This window comes from Lethenteron reissneri, chromosome 66, assembly GCF_015708825.2.
Source record: "Lethenteron reissneri isolate LAM-NWPU_2019-01 chromosome 66, ASM1570882v1, whole genome shotgun sequence".
Classification (NCBI taxonomy): domain Eukaryota; kingdom Metazoa; phylum Chordata; class Hyperoartia; order Petromyzontiformes; family Petromyzontidae; genus Lethenteron; species Lethenteron reissneri.
In genome coordinates this window covers 2964022-2985416 of record NC_083844.1, presented here as the reverse complement: position 1 = coordinate 2985416, position 21395 = coordinate 2964022, and the positions used below count along the sequence as shown (strand labels likewise).

Sequence of the window (21395 nt, the reverse complement as noted above, 5' to 3'; positions counted from 1 at the left end):
TGGGGGGCACAGCTTTGTAACGTCATATTTGAGGGGGGGGTCTGACTTTTTGTAACGCCGTGTGTCATTTATGGACGGCCCCTTAAGTCTTTTGGATGATATTGCAAATGTCGAACGAAAATCGAGCTTCAAACGTGGAACATCCCAGTTGTAATTGGTGAATGCATCATCCAGTGAACTTATGTATATTGAAGCTCTTCTTCACAGATGTCCAGTCGGATGTTGTGTAACGGGAGGCTGGCACGGTGTAAGTAAACACGGTTTAATGAAAAACTCATAAACGCTGACACAAGTTAAAACTAAGGGGCTTGTTGACAAAACGACCTTTGCCACGGGGGATGGGGAAAGAGGAAGGGAGGATCTTTCAAGCGCTCCCTATAGGGAACCCACAAAACTGCATTTCCCAAACTCGTGTCCCCTGCAGGATAGCAGCAGCATCAACACCACGGACACTCACGCTCCCCTTGCCAACAACACCATCTCCATTGCCAACCAGCCACGAGATGGCTGCTCTCAACAACACCTCGGTCGTCGTGTACGCGGCCAAAGACCTCCGGCTGGTGAGTAACGGGCCGTAGCGAGTGTTGGTAAGAAACTCGAGCACGGGGAGACTCTCTCAGATCCCCCGCCGGCTTGCTGAGGCTGCTCGCCCTGCCGGTTCCGCGCCGCCTGCACCGGTAGAGCGAGCCAGGCTGCCCGGGGAGGGAGGTCCCGGGGGGTTTGACGTTGATGGGCAGCGGTGGTGTAAGTTTGGTTGATGCTGAACCACGGCTGCGTAGGCTGGGCCGTGCGGGGTGAGTTGTGTTTTTGAGCTCTGTGTATTGTCGCGTTGCACGTTCATGCGATCAGCTGATGTAAACGATGCGGCTGTAGACTGTAGGTACTGCCACTCTCAGTGCATTCTAATCCCACGAAAGATGCGTGCACAGGGATACCCCAACAGTTTATGTAAATGTCAACTGGACTGATTCTCTTTGTGCGAGTCGCTCTCATTGCTTGTCTGTCTTGGTCACCGTGTGTTTCTCTATCGCTGTACTGTATACTGTATATATATATTTTCTGTGTATGTCTTTCTTACTCGTATCTGTCTCCGTGTCTCTCTTCATATAGAGTAATCTCATTTCTCTCTCCATGTCTCCCGTCTCTCTGCGTCTCACTCTCTCTCCCCATATATCCGTCTTGTCTACACGTATCTGTGTTTCACTCGCATCGTCTCAGTGTCTTCCGCTCACAGTCTCTTGTTTCTCCTCGCGTCTTCCGCGACTGTCTCTCGGGACGCCCTACTGAGTATTATGTACTGAGTATGCAGGGAGGCAGTATTTGTTGTCAGTTTCGGAGCACGGGCCAAAAATGTCAAGCGGCCAGCAACAAACAGCACGAGTAATAATATGCAAGCGTCGACACGTCTCTGTGAGCAAAGCTTGGGGAGAAATAAATGATGGGGGGGAATTCCAGAGTGTAGCAGTGTGAGGGAAGAAGCAGAGAGAGAGAAGCGTGTTTGTGACCTGCAGTGTGATTAGTGGGTGAGTGAGTCGGTGAATGGTTGAGTGGGTGAGTGAATCTTAAAGGGATTTGTATAGCGCTTTAACCAAGGAATTAATAATGGTACATATGAATATGATGGTCGAGATGAGGTGAATGAAAGAGATGCGAGGAAGCAATGGGGGCAAATCTGTGATGCGTGAATTCGGTAAAAGTTAAATTGATGGAAGTAAATGATGATGAATGATTCTTTGGTTCTTTCGGTAAAGTCACGTATAAAGATAAAATAATAAATTAAATTGAATACTACCATACGACGTTTCGATTGCAACACAAGCAATCATCATCAGGTATAAATTAAATAGGAACACAAATCTAGTATACTTAGAAATGCAATGTAATACAACAGAGAGTCGGATAACATAACAGTCAGATAGGGTGTTGACTGTTATGTTATCCGACTCTCTGTTGTATTACATTACATTTCTAAGTATACTAGATTTGTGTTCCTATTTAATTTATACCTGATGATGATTGCTTGTGTTGCAATCGAAACGTCGTATGGTAGTATTCAATTTAATTTATTATTTTATCTTTATACGTGACTTTACCGAAAGAACCAAATAATAATTCCTGCAGTCACGAAAGCTCCAAATTAAGTTTGATGATGAATGAATTGAATGAATGGGGAATGAGTAAAAGCCATATGAGAATATGAAGAGGAAAAATAATGAATGATGGGTCTGGTGGTTGAACATGGCATGGATAAGTCCAATCAGTCTAAACTAAACTTTATTTGTTACCAGGTAAGGCCAAAGTGATAGCTCAACGAAGATGGCTTATCACGTGTAAATTTCGAGCAGCCGAATACTCCAAACGCGTGATGTTGATTCTAAATGTGGATGGAAAAACCAGAGGACCCGGATAAATATCCACGCAACCATGGGGAGAGAGACACGCAAACTCCAAATATACAGCAGGCGTTCGGGTCGGGGTTGAACTCCATGACCTGTGTCAGCCACTGTGTCAGCACGGTGTAGACTGTGTCCTCAACATGCGGGGTGGAGGAATCAAGGAGTGACTTTCATGAGAAACCGTAACAATGATAGAAGAGGAAGAAGAGTGTTAAGGAGGTGAATGACCACTGTGTAACACAAAAAAAATGTTAGTGGTAGTGTTATTTCCAAAAGCAAAGTGTGTGGGGAATAATAGCCACTTTCTATACTTTTTAGGCATAAGCAATAAATAAAAATAACACTTAGTACCCAGGAACAAAAAATGGTGTTACATAGTGATATAATAATCATCATTGCTCAACAAAGTACTCAATAGACAGAACCGGGGTGAATGTAGCCGAGTTTGAGTTGGCACAGACCAGGAGTAGTCATACTGGTAGAATCCCCCACAGGGGATTATTGTGTCCGTCCGTCGTGCAGGGAGGGGGTGGGAGGGGCTGGGTGGGGAGGGTGGGGCTGGGTGGGGAGGGTGGGGAGGGGCTGGGTGGGGAGGGTGGGGCTGGGTGGGAAGGGGAGGGTGGGGAGGGCTGGGTGGGGAGGGTGGGGCTGGGTGGGGAGGGTGGGGAGGGGCTGGGTGGGGAGGGTGGGGCTGGGTGGGGAGGGGAGGGTGGGGAGGGGCTGGGTGGAGAGGGTGGGGAGGGGCTGGGTGGGGAGGGTGGGGAGGGCTGGGTGAGGAGGGTGGGGCTGGGTGGGGGGTGGGAGGGTGGGGCTGGGTGGGGAGGGGCTGGTCACCCCGTGGTGCCCTTATAAAACTCAACGTTTAACCTACTCACGCCAGCTTGTGCCTGCCCTCACAGTCGGGCATATTTGCGGAATACACCACGCCGCCGTTAACCCTGGCCATTGACCGAGCAACCCAACGTTCCTACCAGCTCCCTCAGCAGGAATGTGTTTATGTTTGCGTTGATGGATTGTTCCAGTCAACCGAGTGGGCTAGATTAATGACTTATTACAACCATTTAAGCTTTACACAGCACCCAGTATTTTATGCGTGGTGCAAACATCATTAACAGTTACTGAAGAACGGAATTGTGGCCCTCTTGTCTTAGATCACCATGAATTCAATTCGAGAAAATGTGACCCAACTAATAGGCAAGCATTGAGACAGGACAACTGTCGACTGGTTTCATCCTTAACAGGACTAATCAGTGCAAGAGTCGGCATGCATGATTTAACACGTTTTTTTTCCTGCCTGCACTGTTGTTTTCTATTTATGATGGGGTTTTCTCATCGGGTACAGAATTGAATAGTGGTTAGAGCATAGCCACAGCCTTGTGAGCATTTTACAATCTGGCTGCGTTCATCACCGCTGCAGTTACACTCTCCCTTCCTTGACTCTGCGTACGCAGGTGAACCGGGAAATGCCTGTGCCGGGCCCCAACGGTAAGAGCCGAACCGCAACCATGAAACCACCCATTCGTCCAGCAGTGGAAAAAGTAGAGAGGTATCTAGGGAATGATCCTTTCCCCGCCATCTCGGTGATTCCTTGATATGTCAAAGGCATACATCTGAATGGTAGCGCCATCTTGTGTTGCCTCCGAAACGTGATTTTTATTTAATTTAAATTTTACTTTTATTAATTTTTTATTTTAATTTTTTACCTACGTGATTTTACCGAAAAAACCTAAGAATATGAATCCTTGCAGTCACGAAAGCTTCAAATCTAGAAATACAGGGGGATATTTGTCTTTGTGGTGGTGGTGATAGTAAAGGTGAAGGTGTGGGTGTGTCTGCACCTTTGTGCCATGTGACCACCCAACAGAGGTGCTGCTCAAGATGCACTCGGTGGGCATCTGCGGCTCGGACGTGCACTACTGGCAGCACGGCCGCATTGGAGACTTTGTGCTTCGAGAGCCAATGGTGCTGGGCCACGAGGCGGCTGGCACCGTGTGCGCCGTGGGGGCCAGCGTCACCCATCTCGTTCCTGGTCTGCGGCACGGACGCGCCCACACCGCGCACAGCGCACTATCAGCACGATCGTGACGCGCGCGAGATTCCTTGTGATAGAACGTTCGCGGAGCGTGTTATGTGAACGTGACACATGATGGGAACATTTGCCTGGCCCACGCAACTTGCGCGAGATGCAAAAGTATAGCGGCAAATGTGTGACGACGTGACAAGCACGAGATTCGCGGCACACCTTGAGGAAAACACGCGATGCGCGCCCAAAATATGGATACGCTTACGTTATGCTTATATTATTCCTGCAGCGGCTTTTGGCTAACCATTGAACGAAGACGGTCACTGCATCGCACGTTTTCATATCCGATTCTGCGGCCATCTTGAACGCTTCCGATATTAGGAAGCCACTGGAGCTATGACCTTTTAAATCTTTGAACTACTTTTTGTGCATTAGTTGTTGTCCTTCCCATGCACCTTGCATAAGCATGGTTGGCCACATACAGTACAAAAGAAGTTCAACATGCATTCGTCATGTTTACATTATACATAACATGCAGGAGTCATACAGAGAGTAAATTAAATGCTCAAGACATGCTCAAGATGCCCACAAGACTCGCGGTGTGGGTGAAAAAAACGGGCGACGCACTCGCCGCACACAACGTGCTCACAGCTCGTGACATTTATGGAGCTCGAATGCACAACACGCAAAAATACACGCAAAACACGCACAAAACACGCAAACGGTTCAGAGACATTCTTAAAAAATGCTCACAATGGGCCCAGCGCACGTGACACAAGATGCATTCGTAACAAGGTTGCCACACAATTGTAATGAATCATTGTCGGGAATCATAGTTTGGCTAGGAGTTGCTGTGTGACTTGACCCTGCATCATCCATCGCCTGCTCTGAACGTCATTTGTCCACGTGTCCATCCGTGTGCGCATGTCTATGTGCACGTGTGCGTGTGTCCATGGAGAGCAGGATTGCGGTCGTTAGCGTACGGCGCTACAAACCTGGCCACCTGAGTTTGATTACTGCTTATGGCCAACATCAGTGTTGAATATCTGCACTAGTCTTGAGCTTCCCCGAAGTCAACGGAGCTTTAAATGGGTGCCTGGTGTGGTATGTAAACATCAACACTCGGGAGGCAAAAACGGCTGTGTGTGGTACTGGCCACCCCTTCATGGGAGCGGTAGTGTAGTTAGCATGTTACGAACCCGGCAACCCGAGTTCGATTCTCCTTCATGGCAAACATCAGTGAGGATTATTTGAACTGGTCCTGGGCCTCCCCTAAGTTGACTCGGCTTCAATTGAGTACCTGGTGCGATGTGTAAACATCGTCACTCGGGAGACAAAGGCAGACGGGCGTGGTGCTGGCCACCCACCCCCTCGAGTGCCGTGCTGGCCTTCATAGGTGCTCGCTCATAGCACTTGCCCCAAAAAGTCTGTTAAGGCTATACAGGGGATTGTTGCCTTTGTCACGCTTGTGCCCAGGGGACCGGGTGGCCATTGAGCCTGGCGTGCCGCGCGAGAACGATGAATTCTGCAAAAACGGCCGCTACAACCTCTCCCCGAGCATCTTCTTCTGCGCGACGCCTCCCGACCACGGCAGCCTGTGTCGCTACTACACGCACAGTGCCAGCTTCTGCTACAAGTGAGCGCCCCCAGCGTTCAGCAGAGTCGGAGTCGTTCACCCCCACGCCCCCCCGCCTTTCCAGTGGCTCCAATGATTGTTATAATTTGGGCCAGTGGTTGGATCTGAGATGTACAGCCTTTTTTTTCTGGTGTCCTTTTGACCGTCTCGTTTGTACTGATTTTGTTAAATGCGTTGGGACTACATTCTACATCGGTTCATAATATCAATGATTAATTTGAATGAACCTTGAATGATTCAATGCAGCCTGCACAATTTGCTTTGCAGTGGCGAGGGTTAATATATATTGTAATCAATATATGGATCCATATGTGCCTATCGTTCATCTTACCATGTGCGATGCCAACTTCTCTTCCACTTAGGTCACCTCAAACCTTTTGTGCTGGAGTCATGTGGAATATCCACCACTGGCTCAAAACTGGAAAAGCAGAGCATTTCCCCATGCTGCTTACAACAAGGGAACACATTGAATTGTCTTGTGCTGGTTGGAACTGTTATGTGTCACTGTTTCTTTGAGCTTATATCACAGCACATTGCGACACTGCAGAGCGTCTAATTGTGACATTGCATGAGGAGGCTTGAGAATGAATGCACCTCGTAGAGAGACGGAGACAGAAGGAGAGAGAAGTCCTGTGCCTGGACTAGATTACGGAGGAGGGTGGTTGGCGGAGGGGTGTCGGGGCGTTCACCAGTAACCATGGCGATGGCGGTGCTGGTCCGGTGCAGGCTTCCTGACAACGTGAGCTATGAGGAGGGGGCCCTCATTGAGCCGCTCTCCGTGGGCATCCACGCGTGCCGCCGCGCCGGCGTCTCACTGGGCAGCTACGTCTTCATCTGTGGGGCAGGTGGGCTACCCCTTACCACCTGACCGCACTTCACCTGGTATCACCTCACCTGCTTACTACTCACCTGGTGACTGGTTGCTCATCTGACCCTGCCTCATCTGGACAATAACTTCCCCTGGTCTCATCTGGTTACTATTCACCTGGTTTCTCACCTTACCTGACCACACCTCATCTGGTTACTGACCTAACCTTATCACACCTCACCTGACCTTGCACGAACTCACCTCACGCAGTCTGAATGAGGGTACTGTGGAATCAGTATTATTTATTCGAAACATTGTGGAGACGTGGGGAGTGATGTCACCTCTTTGATCCACATTCCTCAGGTCCCATCGGGCTCGTGTGCCTCCTCGTGGCCAAAGCGATGGGGGCGGCAAAGGTGGTCATCACAGGTACATGGCTTCATCATCATAATCGTAATAGCCACCATCATCACTTTGACCATCATCATACTTTCCACTGTCATAATTGTCATCTTCATCACTATCATTGTCATCACTTCTTACCATCATAGCAATCACCATCATTAAGTCATCAATTATCACTACGACTACCGTCGTCACCACCACAGGTATTATGTAACGACCCACATGGCAGCCCGTGGCCTCCCCTAAAAGGGCTTTACCGCAGTTTGCGATCCGCTGCGTTGAGAGGTTCGTGCGTACGTATGTTGAAATTCTTCGGCACGTATGTGGGTAACCGCACTTCGTTTTTGCAGACCTGTCGAGCGAGCGTCTGGCGAAGGCGCGGGAGCTGGGAGCCGACTTCGTCCTCCATACGGGGGCGGGCAGCGAGGCCTGCTTGGGCGGCCCGCAGGACATGGCGCGTCGCGTCGCCGAGTGCCTAGGCGGTGCGCCACCTGAGATCTCCATCGAGTGCACGGGCGCTGAGGCGTGCGTGCAGGCCAGCATCTACGTGAGTTCGCCCGCACGTCCGCTGTGATCAACCGGGAGGTAACCTGTACGAGCCGATTAACACTGCAGGGAATTTAATATATAATTTTTATTTAACTACGAGTTATATTCAGAATATTTTTGATTGCTATTGTTGTAGTAGTATTGTTGTTTTTTTCTTCCGATTTATATTTTGTTGCTGTAATTTAATGATTTGATTCGCTTGTAATTTTGGTCACCCAAGTAACTTTTTCAAATAAGACTATCCTGGCCTCCTGAGTCCTCACCCTTGGTTAAACAACACTAACTTAAACTTGTAACTGCATCTAACAATGCTGTGCAACCTGCGAACATGGAGGTGCATATATATTAACCCTTTCCTATTCTGATGATGAATGTATGTGTATATCATCAATTTTTCTTCCAATTTCCGTTCCGGTTACGTACGTTTACGTCATCGGAACGGAATGGATTCGAAACGGAATGGATTCGGAACAGAATAGGAAGTAAAAGGCCATGCGTGAGGGCGTGTGACACAGTTTGGCGCCGTTGTTGTCTCTGCAGTTGTCTGCATTGAATAGAGTACAATGCATTTAAAAAGAGCGGCACTACGCCTCTCTAAGTAAAATTAATGCTAACCGCTTGCGTGTTCCGAGATGCAGTGGTGAGCGGGATACCCACCCTGCAACTTTCAGATGTCTCGGAACGGGAAAGGACTAAGATGTTTTCAGCCACTTCAATTAATAAGCCTGGTCTATGGTCACCATCAAAAGCAATGAGTGAATGTGACCGACTGATAGGCACAACCGAATTCACAACTTCCCTGTCTTACTCGTGTCTGGACGTCTCTTCTCGGCACTTGGCTGACAACCACGTAGCCCCGCAGCCGCCTACATAACATCCCGGCTTGCATGGTGGTCGCCCATCCAAACTATCTAGGCTCAACCCTGCTTAGCTCCCAAGATCTGATAAGATTGTGTGCATTCTGGGAGATTTGGTCTTAGGCTTGCCATTATTATAGTAGACAATTATAATACCGATTTCTTTCCATTGACAGAATGATTTTGCATATATGGTTGACCAATTGACGTGAAATCTACAAAGCATATATGATCTAATTATATTGTATACTGTACATACATGAACAAAAGCTTTGATGCAAAACTTTTTTGCCAATTCTTTTAAAAAGTGCTTCATGAATACGGTAGTTGAATGCATCAACTATTAGATGTTTGATTGGTATCTAATTTAATGAGTAATGAAACGGTGGAGTAAAATGTGGTCATGACAATATATTAACCGGAATTTCTGGGAAAGTCACTCCACAACCCATGATCCAGCGTCCTCTCCCCTCCGGCATGCTGACACGTGAACATACAACCCAGCGGCATCCTTCCCCATTCTCAACAGATTTGTTTCAAAGAATGCTTTTCCAATACATGTGTATGTGTGTACCTAGCATGGCACAAGTCCCGTGGTGATATCACCACCACTTAGTGGTTAACGACAGTTATTGTACGTTTGTGTGCATGTTTGCAAGTGTGGGGAGCAGTAATGCAGTGCTTGGCATGCTGTGTTACGAACCTATTGACATAAGTTCGATTCCTGCTCATGCCCGACAAGTGATGATTATCTGAGCCGTTTCTGAGCCTCCCCTAGGCCGACTCAGGCTCAAATGAGTACCTGGTGCAGTGTGTAAACATCGCAACTGGGGAGACAAAGGCGGCCGGGCATGGTGCTGGCCACCCATCTCCTTGTGTACCATGCCAGCCTTCATAGGTGCTCCCTAACAGTACTTGTTAAGGCTGTTGAGGTATCTTTGTTTTGTGTGTGCATGTACGCGTATGTGTGTGTGCATGTACGCGTATGTATGTGTGTGCGCGTGCCACGCCAGGCAACGCGCTCCGGGGGAGTCCTGGTGCTGGTGGGTATGGGCCCCACGTCCATCACCCTGCCCATCCTCAACGCCGCCGTGCGGGAGGTCGACATCCGTGGCGTCTTCCGCTACTGCAACACGTGAGCCCGCAGCGGTGGCGGAGACGGCGGTGCCGGTGTGCGGCTGCTCACCAGAGCCCTGAACCCTGATTCGTTCTCGTTGGCAGCATCATTCCTCTGCTGACTCGTCCGCTAGTTAACAAGTGGGAGCAACACCAACAGTGTCAAATGATAAAATTTCGTTCCAGGGGGTGGCAGTAAAATGATGATAGTTTAGTGGAGTTTGGGGAAGTCATCCCAGCGCAGGTGTGAGAACGATAGCCATAGAACAGCTGCAATTCTGATAGCTACATGTATGATTGCAAGAACTACAGAACAGGTGTGAGACCTATAACCACGGCACATGTGTGCTGTGATCATAGGGTGTTTAGAGTATTTAAAGTATTTGGCTGCAATAAATATCCACATGATTAGCCACTTCGTTGAGCTATCATTTGTGATAGCCAGGTCGCTTATGAAAAATAGCTTTATAGCTCAATGGGCCTTACCTGGTAAAATAAAAAATAAAATTGATGTGAGACTTATAACCACAGCACAGGTTAGACCAGTAAACACAACACGGGTGCGAACCCAGTAAACGTAGCTCGGGTGAAAATCGAGCAGGATGGGTACAGGTGAGACCCCTGGAACGACTTCGTCTCTGGTGCGGCGTTGCAGGTGGCCGACGGCGATCGCCATGTTGGCGTCGCGGCACGTGGATGTGCAGCCACTCGTCACGCACCGCTTCCCGCTCTCCTCGGCGCTCGAGGCGTTCGAAGTAACACGGCGAGGGGAGGGCATCAAAGTCATGATCAAGTGCGACCCCGACGACGAGCAGCCCTAATCGCAGGTCTCCCCATGCACCTCATCGTCACTCATGCCACCCCATTGTCAAGCCACATCGTCACATTACCTTTCATATCCCCTCATTGTCATATCACCTCCTGTTGTTGTATGTGTTTGTCTTCTAAATGTGGCATGAATGTTGTGGATTGTCAAAAAAACACAAACTCATTGTTCAGAAAGTGTACTTTTGTCCAGAGGCAGATTAAATGGACAATGGAGTGAGTTAGCACAATTAACGTGTGGCCATCTGTGCGAAGATGATAGAACAAATAATTATCAAAGTTGGACTGTTAAATGTTCCGATGAAACTCGCAAGTCATCGCTTATTGTGTGTTCACACTAATGCATTAGAAGAGCACGGTTCTACCATTGAGGAACAGTTTGTTCACAATGTGGAATGAGCCCATTCTGACAGGGAATGCGAGGAGAGCATCGGTGCTAATCAGAATCAGAAGCTATTTTTTTTTATACTCGAGCAATCCGATGAGCTATAAACCTCTTTTCCACAGATGTCCAGTGGGGGCAGGACAGAATGTTACAACAACATAATACAAAAACACGATAGGAGTGCAAATTATAGGCAAGGTAAACAAATCACTTAAAAATATATACAAAAAACTAAACTTATTTTAATCTCACGGAGCCATTAGCTTATTTTTCAAAAGCGACATGGCCACAATTTATAGCTCAATGAAGTGGCTTATCACGTGGAAGTTCACAGCAGCAAAATAATTGAAACGTGTGCTTCTAAATGTGGAGGGAAAAATCGACGCGATTGAGGTAACAGCATTGGCTGAGCGCCTCTGCTGCTGCTGCTCAAGCCTCTACACATGGCGGGATCCTCCTCCGTGTTGGCGTTCCTGTTCCTTCTCATTGGTTCAACAGAACGTCAAAATTCCCCGTCTCCTCAAGAGTGGACCTGCAGATGTTATAGGAAGACACAAGCCACAACATTCAAAAGCTCCTCTTGCACAGATACATGCACCAGGGCTTGTATGTCATAGATTCTGTTTGACACAAGTTTTAAAATTAGTAAGGCATGCCGTCATAGTGCGTGTTATGCTCGTGATATCACAGTGCCATTAAGTTTCAAAGTCGTGTCTCAAAGCCAAGGATGTGCAGCCCATTGCCCAAGAGCCGCTCGTTTTATTTAAGTTGTGTCCATAACAGACCAAAGCGTTGGAGTTGCTGTGATTGACAGATGAGTGTAATTAACCTCCGTATTAATGCAACTTAAGCAGAGTGCACAGACTAATTCAACTGAGGTAATTAACACAGGAAATGTAATTATTACTCTAAAATACCAAACTGGCTATCGCGTTTGTGAAAATGTCTAATTGTGAAGAAAAAAGTCCTCATTTATTTTATATCCTTAAATACAGTTGTATGTACAGTCTCCTGAAGTTCGATTACAAAATCATGTCAAGCGTCAAATGTAAAAAAAGATATTCGTGACATTTCTATTTAATAAAAAGCAATTGCAAAGCATTGCATTATAAAATTGTATTTTCCAAATGAGCCACACACAACAACCCAAAACAAATATGTGCCATGATTATTTTCATATCGATCAAATAACATTGTAATAAACTGCCAAATAATCTGTTCATCTGTTCCATTTTACAAACCAAAAATTCAGTCACAGCAGAGCATTAGTGATCAAGTGATGATGTTTAAAAAAAACAGCCATTATTGTAGATACCTGTGCATGGCACTCAAACAAGCCATACGATTGCGAGGATACGTCAAAGACTGTGTTTTTGTGCCACCATTAGCGACTAATCTGGGTGACCTCAAAAACAGAATCACGGCAGTGGTGACTTCAGTGGAAGAAGACACTGAGAGGCGTTTGGGACGAATTTAACTATCTCGATGTTGTTCGTACAGCAGGTGGAGGGCACAGAGCATTTATAAAATGGTTAGTAAAACTTGATAGCTCATTAAACTGTTTGTAACTTTTTGTGTATTTGTAACATGTTGCCATTGTGAAATATACTGCTTTGAAATTGGGTCCATCTTTTTAAACTCCCTGTATATGAGCAGACAACGGTTTATTTAGTTTAACCAGGTGCGAACTCCAGAGACCAGCAAAGTCTCAATTGTAAGTGAGCCGGGGCATCAGTGTGCCTGGAGGGAGCGATGATTGATGCTCTGTATAATTCCACTTTAGAAATTTGCGGTGTCATTTTTGTATTTGGCAATCTTGGACCCTGGACGGTGGCAAATAATGTCCTAACAGGAGGGATCTTTAACGCCCACCATGAAGCAGACGTAGCGTAATATTGTCATGGTTATACTGGTAGGAACGAAGTGGACCAGACCACCAATAGATTAATGTGTCCGTCCGTCCGTCCGTCCGTCCGTGGGAGGGGTTCGCATTTCAGTGATTGGGGGGGTTATTGATCACGAGGGAGTGATTGGGGGGGTTATTGATCACGAGCGAGTAATTGGGGGGGTTATTGATCACGAGCGAGTGATTGGGGGGGGTTATTGATCACGAGTGAGTGATTGGGGAGGTTATTGATCACGAGTGATTGGGGGGTTATCGATCACGAGTGATTGGGGGGGTTATCGATCACGAGTGATTGGGGGGGTTATTGATCACGAGCGAGTGATTGGGGGAGGTTATTGATCACGAGCGAGTGATTGGGGGGGTTATTGATCACGAGCGAGTGATTGGGGGGTTATTGATCACGAGCGAGTGATTGGGGGGTATATTGATCACGAGCGAGTGATTGGGGGGTTATTGATCACGAGCGAGTGATTGGGGGGGTTATTGATCACGAGCGAGTGATTGGGGGGGTTATTGATCACGAGCGAGTGATTGGGGGGGTTATTGATCACGAGGGAGTGATTGGGGGGGTTATTGATCACGAGCGAGTGCTTGGGGGGGTTATTGATCACGAGCGAGTGATTGGGGAGGTTATTGATCACGAGTGATTGGGGGGTTATTGATCACGAGTGATTGGGGGGTTATTGATCACGAGTGATTGGGGGGGTTATTGATCACGAGTGATTGGGGGGGTTATTGATCATGAGCGAGTGATTGGGGGGGTTATTGATCACGAGCGAGTGATTGGGGGGTTATTGATCACGAGCGAGTGATTGGGGGGTTATTGATCACGAGCGAGTGATTGGGGGGTATATTGATCACGAGCGAGTGATTGGGGGGGTTATTGATCACGAGCGAGTGATTGGGGGGGTTATTGATCACGAGCGGAGTGATTGGGGGGGTTATTGATCACGAGCGAGTGATTGGGGGGGTTATTGATCACGAGCGAGTGATTGGGGGGGTTATTGATCACGAGCGAGTGATTGGGGGGTTATTGATCACGAGCGAGTGATTGGGGGGTTATTGATCACGAGCGAGTGATTGGGGGGGTTATTGATCACGAGCGAGTGATTGGGGGGGTTATTGATCACGAGCGAGTGATTGGGGGGTTATTGATCACGAGCGAGTGATTGGGGGGGTTATTGATCACGAGAGAGTGATTGGGGGGGTTATTGATCACGAGCGAGTGATTGGGGGGGTTATTGATCACGAGCGAGTGATTGGGGGGGGTTATTGATCACCGAGCGAGTGATTGGGGGGGTTATTGATCACGAGCGAGTGATTGGGGGGGTTATTGATCACAGCGAGTGATTGGGGGGTTATTGATCACGAGGAGTGATTGGGGAGGTTATTGATCACGAGTGATTGGGGGGTTATTGATCACGAGTGATTGGGGGGTTATTGATCACGAGTGATTGGGGGGGTTATTGATCACGAGCGAGTGATTGGGGGGGTTATTGATCACGAGCGAGTGATTGGGGGGTTATTGATCACGAGCGAGTGATTGGGGGGGGTTATTGATCACGAGGAGTGATTGGGGGGGTTATTCGATCACGAGTGATTGGGGGGTTATGATCACGAGTGATGGGGGGTTATGATCACGAGTGAGTGATTGGAGGGTTATTGATCACGAGCGAGTGATTGGGGGGTTATTGATCACGAGCGAGTGATTGGGGGGGTATATTGATCACGAGCGAGTGATTGGGGGGGGTTATTGATCACGAGCGAGTGATTGGGGGGGTTATTGATCACGAGGGAGTGATTGGGGGGGTTATTGATCACGAGGGAGTGATTGGGGGGGTTATTGATCACGAGCGAGTGATTGGGGGGGTTATTGATCACGAGCGAGTGATTGGGGGGGTTATTGATCACGAGCGAGTGATTGGGGGGTTATTGATCACGAGCGAGTGATTGGGGGGGTTATTGATCACGAGCGAGTGATTGGGGGGGTTATTGATCACGAACGAGTGATTGGGGGGGTTATTGATCACGAGCGAGTGATTGGGGGGGTTATTGATCACGAGCGAGTGATTGGGGGGGTTATTGATCACGAGCGAGTGATTGGGGGGGTTATTGATCACGAGCGAGTGATTGGGGGGGTTATTGATCACGAGCGAGTGATTGGGGAGGTTATTGATCACGAGGTGATTGGGGGGTTATTGATCACGAGTGATTGGGGGGGTTATTGATCACGAGTGATTGGGGGGTTATTGATCACGAGTGATTGGGGGGTTATTGATCACGAGTGATTGGGGGGGTTATTGATCACGAGCTGAGTGATTGGGGGGAGGTTATTGATCACGAGCGAGTGATTGGGGGGGTTATTGATCACGAGCGAGTGATTGGGGGGTTATTGATCACGAGCGAGTGATTGGGGGGGGTATTGATCACGAGGTGATTGGGGGGGTTATTGATCACGAGTGATTGGGGGGGGTTATTGATCACGAGTGATTGGGGGGGTTATTGATCACGAGTGATTGGGGAGGTTATTGATCACGGAGTGATTGGGGGTTATTGATCACGAGAGTGATTGGGGGGTTATTGATCACGAGCGAGTGATTGGGTAGTTATTGATCACGAGCGAGTGATTGGGGGTTATTGATCACGAGCGAGTGATTGGGGGGGGTATATTGATCACGAGCGAGTGATTGGGGGGGTTATTGATCACGAGCGAGTGATTTGGGGGGGTTATTGATCACGAGCGAGTGATTGGGGGGGTTATTGATCACGAGCGAGTGATTGGGGGGTTATTGATCACGAGCGAGTGATTGGGGGGGGTTATTGATCACGAGCGAGTGATTGGGGGGGTTAATGATAACGAGCGAGTGATTGGGGAGGTTATTGATCACGAGTGATTGGGGGGTTATTGATCACGAGTGATTGGGGGGTTATTGATCACGAGTGATTGGGGGGTTATTGATCACGAGTGATTGGGGGGTTATCGATCACGAGTGATTGGGGGGGGTTATTGATCACGAGTGAGTGATTGGGGGAGGTTATTGATCACGAGCGAGTGATTGGGGGGGTTATTGATCACGAGCGAGTGATTGGGGGGGTTATTGATCACGAGCGAGTGATTGGGGGGGGTTATTGATCACGAGTGATTGGGGGGGGTTATTGATCACGAGTGATTGGGGGGGGGTTATTGATCACGAGTGATTGGGGGGGGTTATTGATCACGAGTGATTGGGGAGTTATCGATCACGAGTGATTGGGGGTTATTGATCACGAGTGATTGGGGGGGTTATTGATCACGAGCGTGATTGGGGGGGTTATTGATCACGATGGTGATTGGGGGGGTTATTGATCACGACGAGTGATTGGGGGGTTATTGATCACGAGCGAGTGATTGGGGGGTATATGACTCACGAGGAGTGATTGGGGGGTTATTGATCACAAGCGAGTGATTGGGGGGGTTATTGATCACGAGCGAGTGATTGGGTGGGTTATTGATCACGAGCGAGTGATTGGGGGGTTATTGATCACGAGCGAGTGATTGGGGGGGTTATTGATCACGAGCGAGTGTGATTGGGGGGGTTATTGATCACGACGAGTGATTGGGGGGGTTATTGATCACGAGCGAGTGATTGGGGGGGGTTATTGATCACGAGCGAGTGATTGGGGGGTTATTGATCACGATGCGATGTGATGGGGGGGTATTGAGCACGAGCGAGGTGATTGGGGTGGGTTATTGATCACGAGCGAGTGATTGGGGGAGGTATTGATCACGAGCGGTGATTGGGGGGGTTATGATCACGAGCGAGTGATTGGGGGGGTTATTGATCACGAGCGAGTGATTGGGGGGGTTATTGATCACGAGCGAGTGATTGGGGGGTTATTGATCACGAGCGAGTGATTGGGGGAGGTTATTGATCACGAGCGAGTGATTGGGGGGGTTATGATCACGAGCGAGTGATTGGGGAGGTTATTGATCACGAGTGATTGGGGGGTTATTGATCACGAGTGATTGGGGGTTATCGATCACGAGTGATTGGGGGGGTTATCGATCACGAGGAGTGATTGGGGGGGTTATTGATCACGAGCGAGTGATTGGGGAGGTTATTGATCACGAGTGAGTGATTGGGGGGGTTATGATCACGAGGAGTGATTGGGGGGGTTATTGATCACGAGCGAGTGATTGGGGGGGTTATTGATCACGAGCGAGTGATTGGGGGGGTTATTGATCACGAGCGAGTGATTGGGGGGGTTATTGATCACGAGCGAGTGATTGGGGGGTTATTGATCACGAGCGAGTGATTGGGGGGGTTATTGATCACGAGCGAGTGATTTGGGGGGTTATTGATCACGAGCGAGTGATTGGGGGGGTTATTGATCACGAGCGAGTGATTGGGGGGTTATTGATCACGAGCGAGTGATTGGGGAGGTTATTGATCACGAGCGAGTGATTGGGGGGGGTTATTGATCACGAGCGAGTGATTGGGGGGGTTATGATCACGAGCGAGTGATTGGGGAGGTTATTGATCACGCGAGTGATTGGGGGGTTATTGATCACGAGTGATTGGGGGTTATGATCACGAGTGATTGGGGGGGTTATTGATCACGAGCGAGTGATTGGGGGGGTTATTGATCACGAGCGAGTGATTGGGGGGGTTATTGATCACTGAGCGAGTGAATTGGGGAGGTTATTGATCACGAGCGAGTGATTGGGGAGGTTATTGATCACGAGCGAGTGATTGGGGAGGTTATTGATCACGAGTGATTGGGGGTTATTGATCACGAGTGATTGGGGGGTTATATGATCACGAGTGATTGGGGGGTTATTGATCACGAGTGATTGGGGGGGTTATTGATCACGAGTGATTGGGGGGGTTATTGATCACGAGCGAGTGATTGGGGGGTTATTGATCACGAGCGAGTGATTGGGGGGGGTTATTGATCACGAGCGAGTGATTGGGGGGGTTATTGATCAACGAGCGAGTGATTGGGGGGGGGTTATTGATCACGAGCGAGTGATTGGGGGGGTTATTGATCACGAGCGAGTGATTGGGGGGGTTATTTATCACACGAAGACCGACGTGATTGGGGGGTTATGATCACGAGCGAGTGATTGGGGAGGTTATTGATCATGAGCGAGTGATTGGGGGGTTATGATCACGAGCGAGTGATTGGGGGGTTATTGTTCACGAGTGATTGGGGAGGTTATTGATCACGAGTGATTGGGGGGTTATGATCACGAGTGATTGGGGGGTTATTGATCACGAGTGATTGGGGGGGTTATTTGATCACGAGCGAGTGATTGGGGGGGTTATTGATCACGAGCGAGTGATTGGGGGGGTTATTGATCACGAGAGAGTGATTGGGGGGGTTATTGATCACGAGCGAGTGATTGGGGGGGTTATTGATCACGAGCGAGTGATTGGGGGGGGTTTATTGATCACGAGCGAGTGATTGGGGGGGTTATTGATCACGAGCGAGTGATTGGGGGGTTATTGATCACGAGCGAGTGATTGGGGGGGTTATTGATCACGAGAGAGTGATTGGGGGGGTTATTGATAACGAGCGAGTGATTGGGGGGTTATTGATCACGAGCGAGTGATTGGGGGGGTTATTGATTACGAGCGAGTGATTGGGGGGGTTATTGATCACGAGAGAGTGATTGGGGGGTTATTGATCACGAGCGAGTGATTGGGGGGGTTATTGATCACGAGCGAGTGATTGGGGGGGTTATTGATCACGAGCGAGTGATTGGGGGGGTTATTGATCACGAGGGAGTGATTGGGGGGGTTATTGATCACGAGCGAGTGATTGGGGGGGTTATTGATCACGAGCGAGTGATTGGGGGGGTTATTGATCACGAGCGAGTGATTGGGGAGGTTATTGATCACGAGTGATTGGGGGGTTATTGATCACGAGTGATTGGGGGGTTATCGATCACGAGTGATTGGGGGGGTTATTGATCACGAGTGATTGGGGGGGTTATTGATCACGAGCGAGTGATTGGGGGAGGTTATTGATCACGAGCGAGTGATTGGGGGGTTATTGATCACGAGCGAGTGATTGGGGGGGTTATTGATCACGAGCGAGTGATTGGGGGGGTTATTGATCACGAGCGAGTGATTGGGGGGGTTATTGATCACGAGGGAGTGATTGGGGGGGTTATTGATCACGAGCGAGTGATTGGGGGGGTTATTGATCACGAGCGAGTGATTGGGGGGGTTATTGATCACGAGAGAGTGATTGGGGGGGTTATTGATCACGAGCGAGTGATTGGGGGGGTTATTGATCACGAGCGAGTGATGGGGGGGTTATACTGGTAGGAACGAAGTGGACCAGACCACCAATAGATTAATGTGTCCGTCCGTCCGTCCGACCGTCCGTCCGTCCGTCCGTCCGTCCGTGGGAGGGGTGGTGTTGAGGGTGGTGTTGGAAATGAAAGACTACGAGTCTTTAAATCTCACAGCGTTTCTTGTCAAAACAAACACTTTTAATTAACGTTACACTAGAATATAATAATTTTTTCTTTAACTCCTCTATACCCGGTCGATATCTCTGTACCGGTACTAAGTATTATTCCTACCAGCCCACCCCGCAGGGTCCTGTTAAAAATCACAGTAACAATCATGGCGGCCGCTGGGTTCGAACCGTTCAACAAGTGGAGAACACGCAAAGCTGTTACCGCCAGACAGGTTGCAGACAGATAGTACAGACCAGTTACATACAGAACTTAAGGCATTGGGCAGGAAGGAACATTGCAGGCAGGCTGAGACAGATGCAGGCAATAGACATTGGTAGCCATGATGGCGGGGAGGATGCCGTGATACACTCACTCATCTTACACTGACTCACTGCCAGACACGTGATACACTCACTCATCTTACACTGACTCACTCACACATCATACACTCACATAACCACTGACCCATTCACTCATCATACACTCACTCACACTACCACTGACTCACTCACACATCATACACTGGGAGTGTCATGCTGCCGGATATGATGGACGGACGGACGGACGGACGGACGGACGAAATAATCTATTGTAGGCTGGTCCACTTCGTTCCTACCAGTATAAATTAAACTTGAAACTTGAGATACTAGGATCTAGAGTAATTATCATTTTGAAAGATTTCATCGGTGCATGGTTGTTTGCTGGAAATGGTGTGGTGTTGGGGAGCCACTGAATTGGAGCATGCGCCAAACTGGTTTTGATGTGGTGCTGAACAAACACAGCGGGGTCGAGGGGCAGGACAGAAGCGAGTGAGGAGGCGGTCGAGGTGGACGGACTTACCTCTTATTCTAGCTGTCGGACGCGGCCCTCTGCCCTCTCTACCTTGGCAAGCAGCGACATCTCGGCAACCGAGAATGCGTCCTGAGCACCGGTGGCGGTGGGGCCAGAGGATGGGCACACACGTGCACGGGTGAAACGGAGGACTTTGTACCTTGGGGGGTTCATCTGCTCAAGACAGTGCCGTCTCCCTTTTCAAACGAGCATGCATTGGTGACTCATTTCCACTGGCAGCCCGTGGTGGAAATTCTAAATTCCTTCGGCAGGCACCAGTCTATCCAAAGGACAGCTCCTGCCGATTTCATGCAAAAGGGATGGTGGTTGAGTCAACCTCTGACCTGGAATATGAATGTGCTTTTTTGGGGAAGCGTTCATCGAAAAGTGGATAACAATGCGTCGAGTGAACTAACCACCGCATGACCCATCGGGGAGGGGTGGTGTTGGCAGCCCTGTCTTTGCAACGCACTCCCTGCTCTAAAGAGACCTCCAATCTGTCTCTCAACATACAAAAATGTTTCAGTCCATCAGCCTGTTGGCCTTCCAGACCAATATTATCAAGCAGCATCTGTTTCAGCAACCAAACTTTGGATCTGAGTCTCATCAGCAGTCAGGCTTTTTAAACAAATTCTGCAGGATTTACCAAACACTAAAAAGCACTACGTATATGTAGTGGTGATACGCGCTGGCAGTAGGGATCGTGTGGCAGCGCGTGGTGATTGGCTGTGTATTGATGACGCGCGCTGACAGTGAGGGATCGTGTGGCAGCGCGGGGTGATTGGTCAACTAGAGTGGGTGCTCACATCGCGGTCCGCATAGGCTCCGTCCCTCGGGAGCGGAGGACTATAAAAGGCGATGCACGCGGGCGCTCAGAGTTGGTAACCAGTGAAGACGGAAGACGGAGGAGGAAGAGGTAGGGCCCTGAGACCCCTAGCCCCGCTGTCCTTGTAAGGGCCGGGACCCTGTGTGGCTCAGAGGCGGGACCTTGGGACCCGCGGCCGGACGTCCTTGTGAGGGTCGGGCTGCGGGACCCAGTGGTCGTGATCTATACCCCAGCTGGGGTGGGTCTGTGAGTTCCCCTGGTAGCCGGGTGGAACGTGTAGCGTGAGCTGTAGTTGTCCACACGTGTTATTGTGGCTAAGGAAAGTGTTAATAAAGTGTGCTACCCGTCAAGTGGTCTCCCGCCGTAATTTACAATATT

General features: G+C 49.1%; 1 protein-coding gene across 2 annotated transcripts; it reads left to right on the top strand.

Annotated features, from left to right (window-relative positions):
• Window positions 1-355: 355 nt before the first annotated feature.
• Window positions 356-12099, top strand: LOC133359954 (sorbitol dehydrogenase-like). Of its 2 annotated transcripts, XM_061578517.1 has the most exons (10): window positions 358-560; window positions 3848-3881; window positions 4261-4425; window positions 5896-6055; window positions 6782-6900; window positions 7227-7292; window positions 7619-7815; window positions 9688-9809; window positions 10446-10617; window positions 11499-12099. In XM_061578517.1, exons 1-9 carry the CDS (start codon window positions 504-506, stop codon window positions 10609-10611), a joined length of 1086 nt encoding a protein of 361 aa, XP_061434501.1. In that variant the 5' UTR covers window positions 358-503; the 3' UTR covers window positions 10612-10617; window positions 11499-12099. The 2 variants fall into 2 exon arrangements, with proteins under 2 accessions (XP_061434502.1, XP_061434501.1); XM_061578518.1 differs by having other exon boundaries at window positions 356-560; window positions 10446-12099.
• The last annotated feature ends 9296 nt before the right edge of the window (window positions 12100-21395 follow it).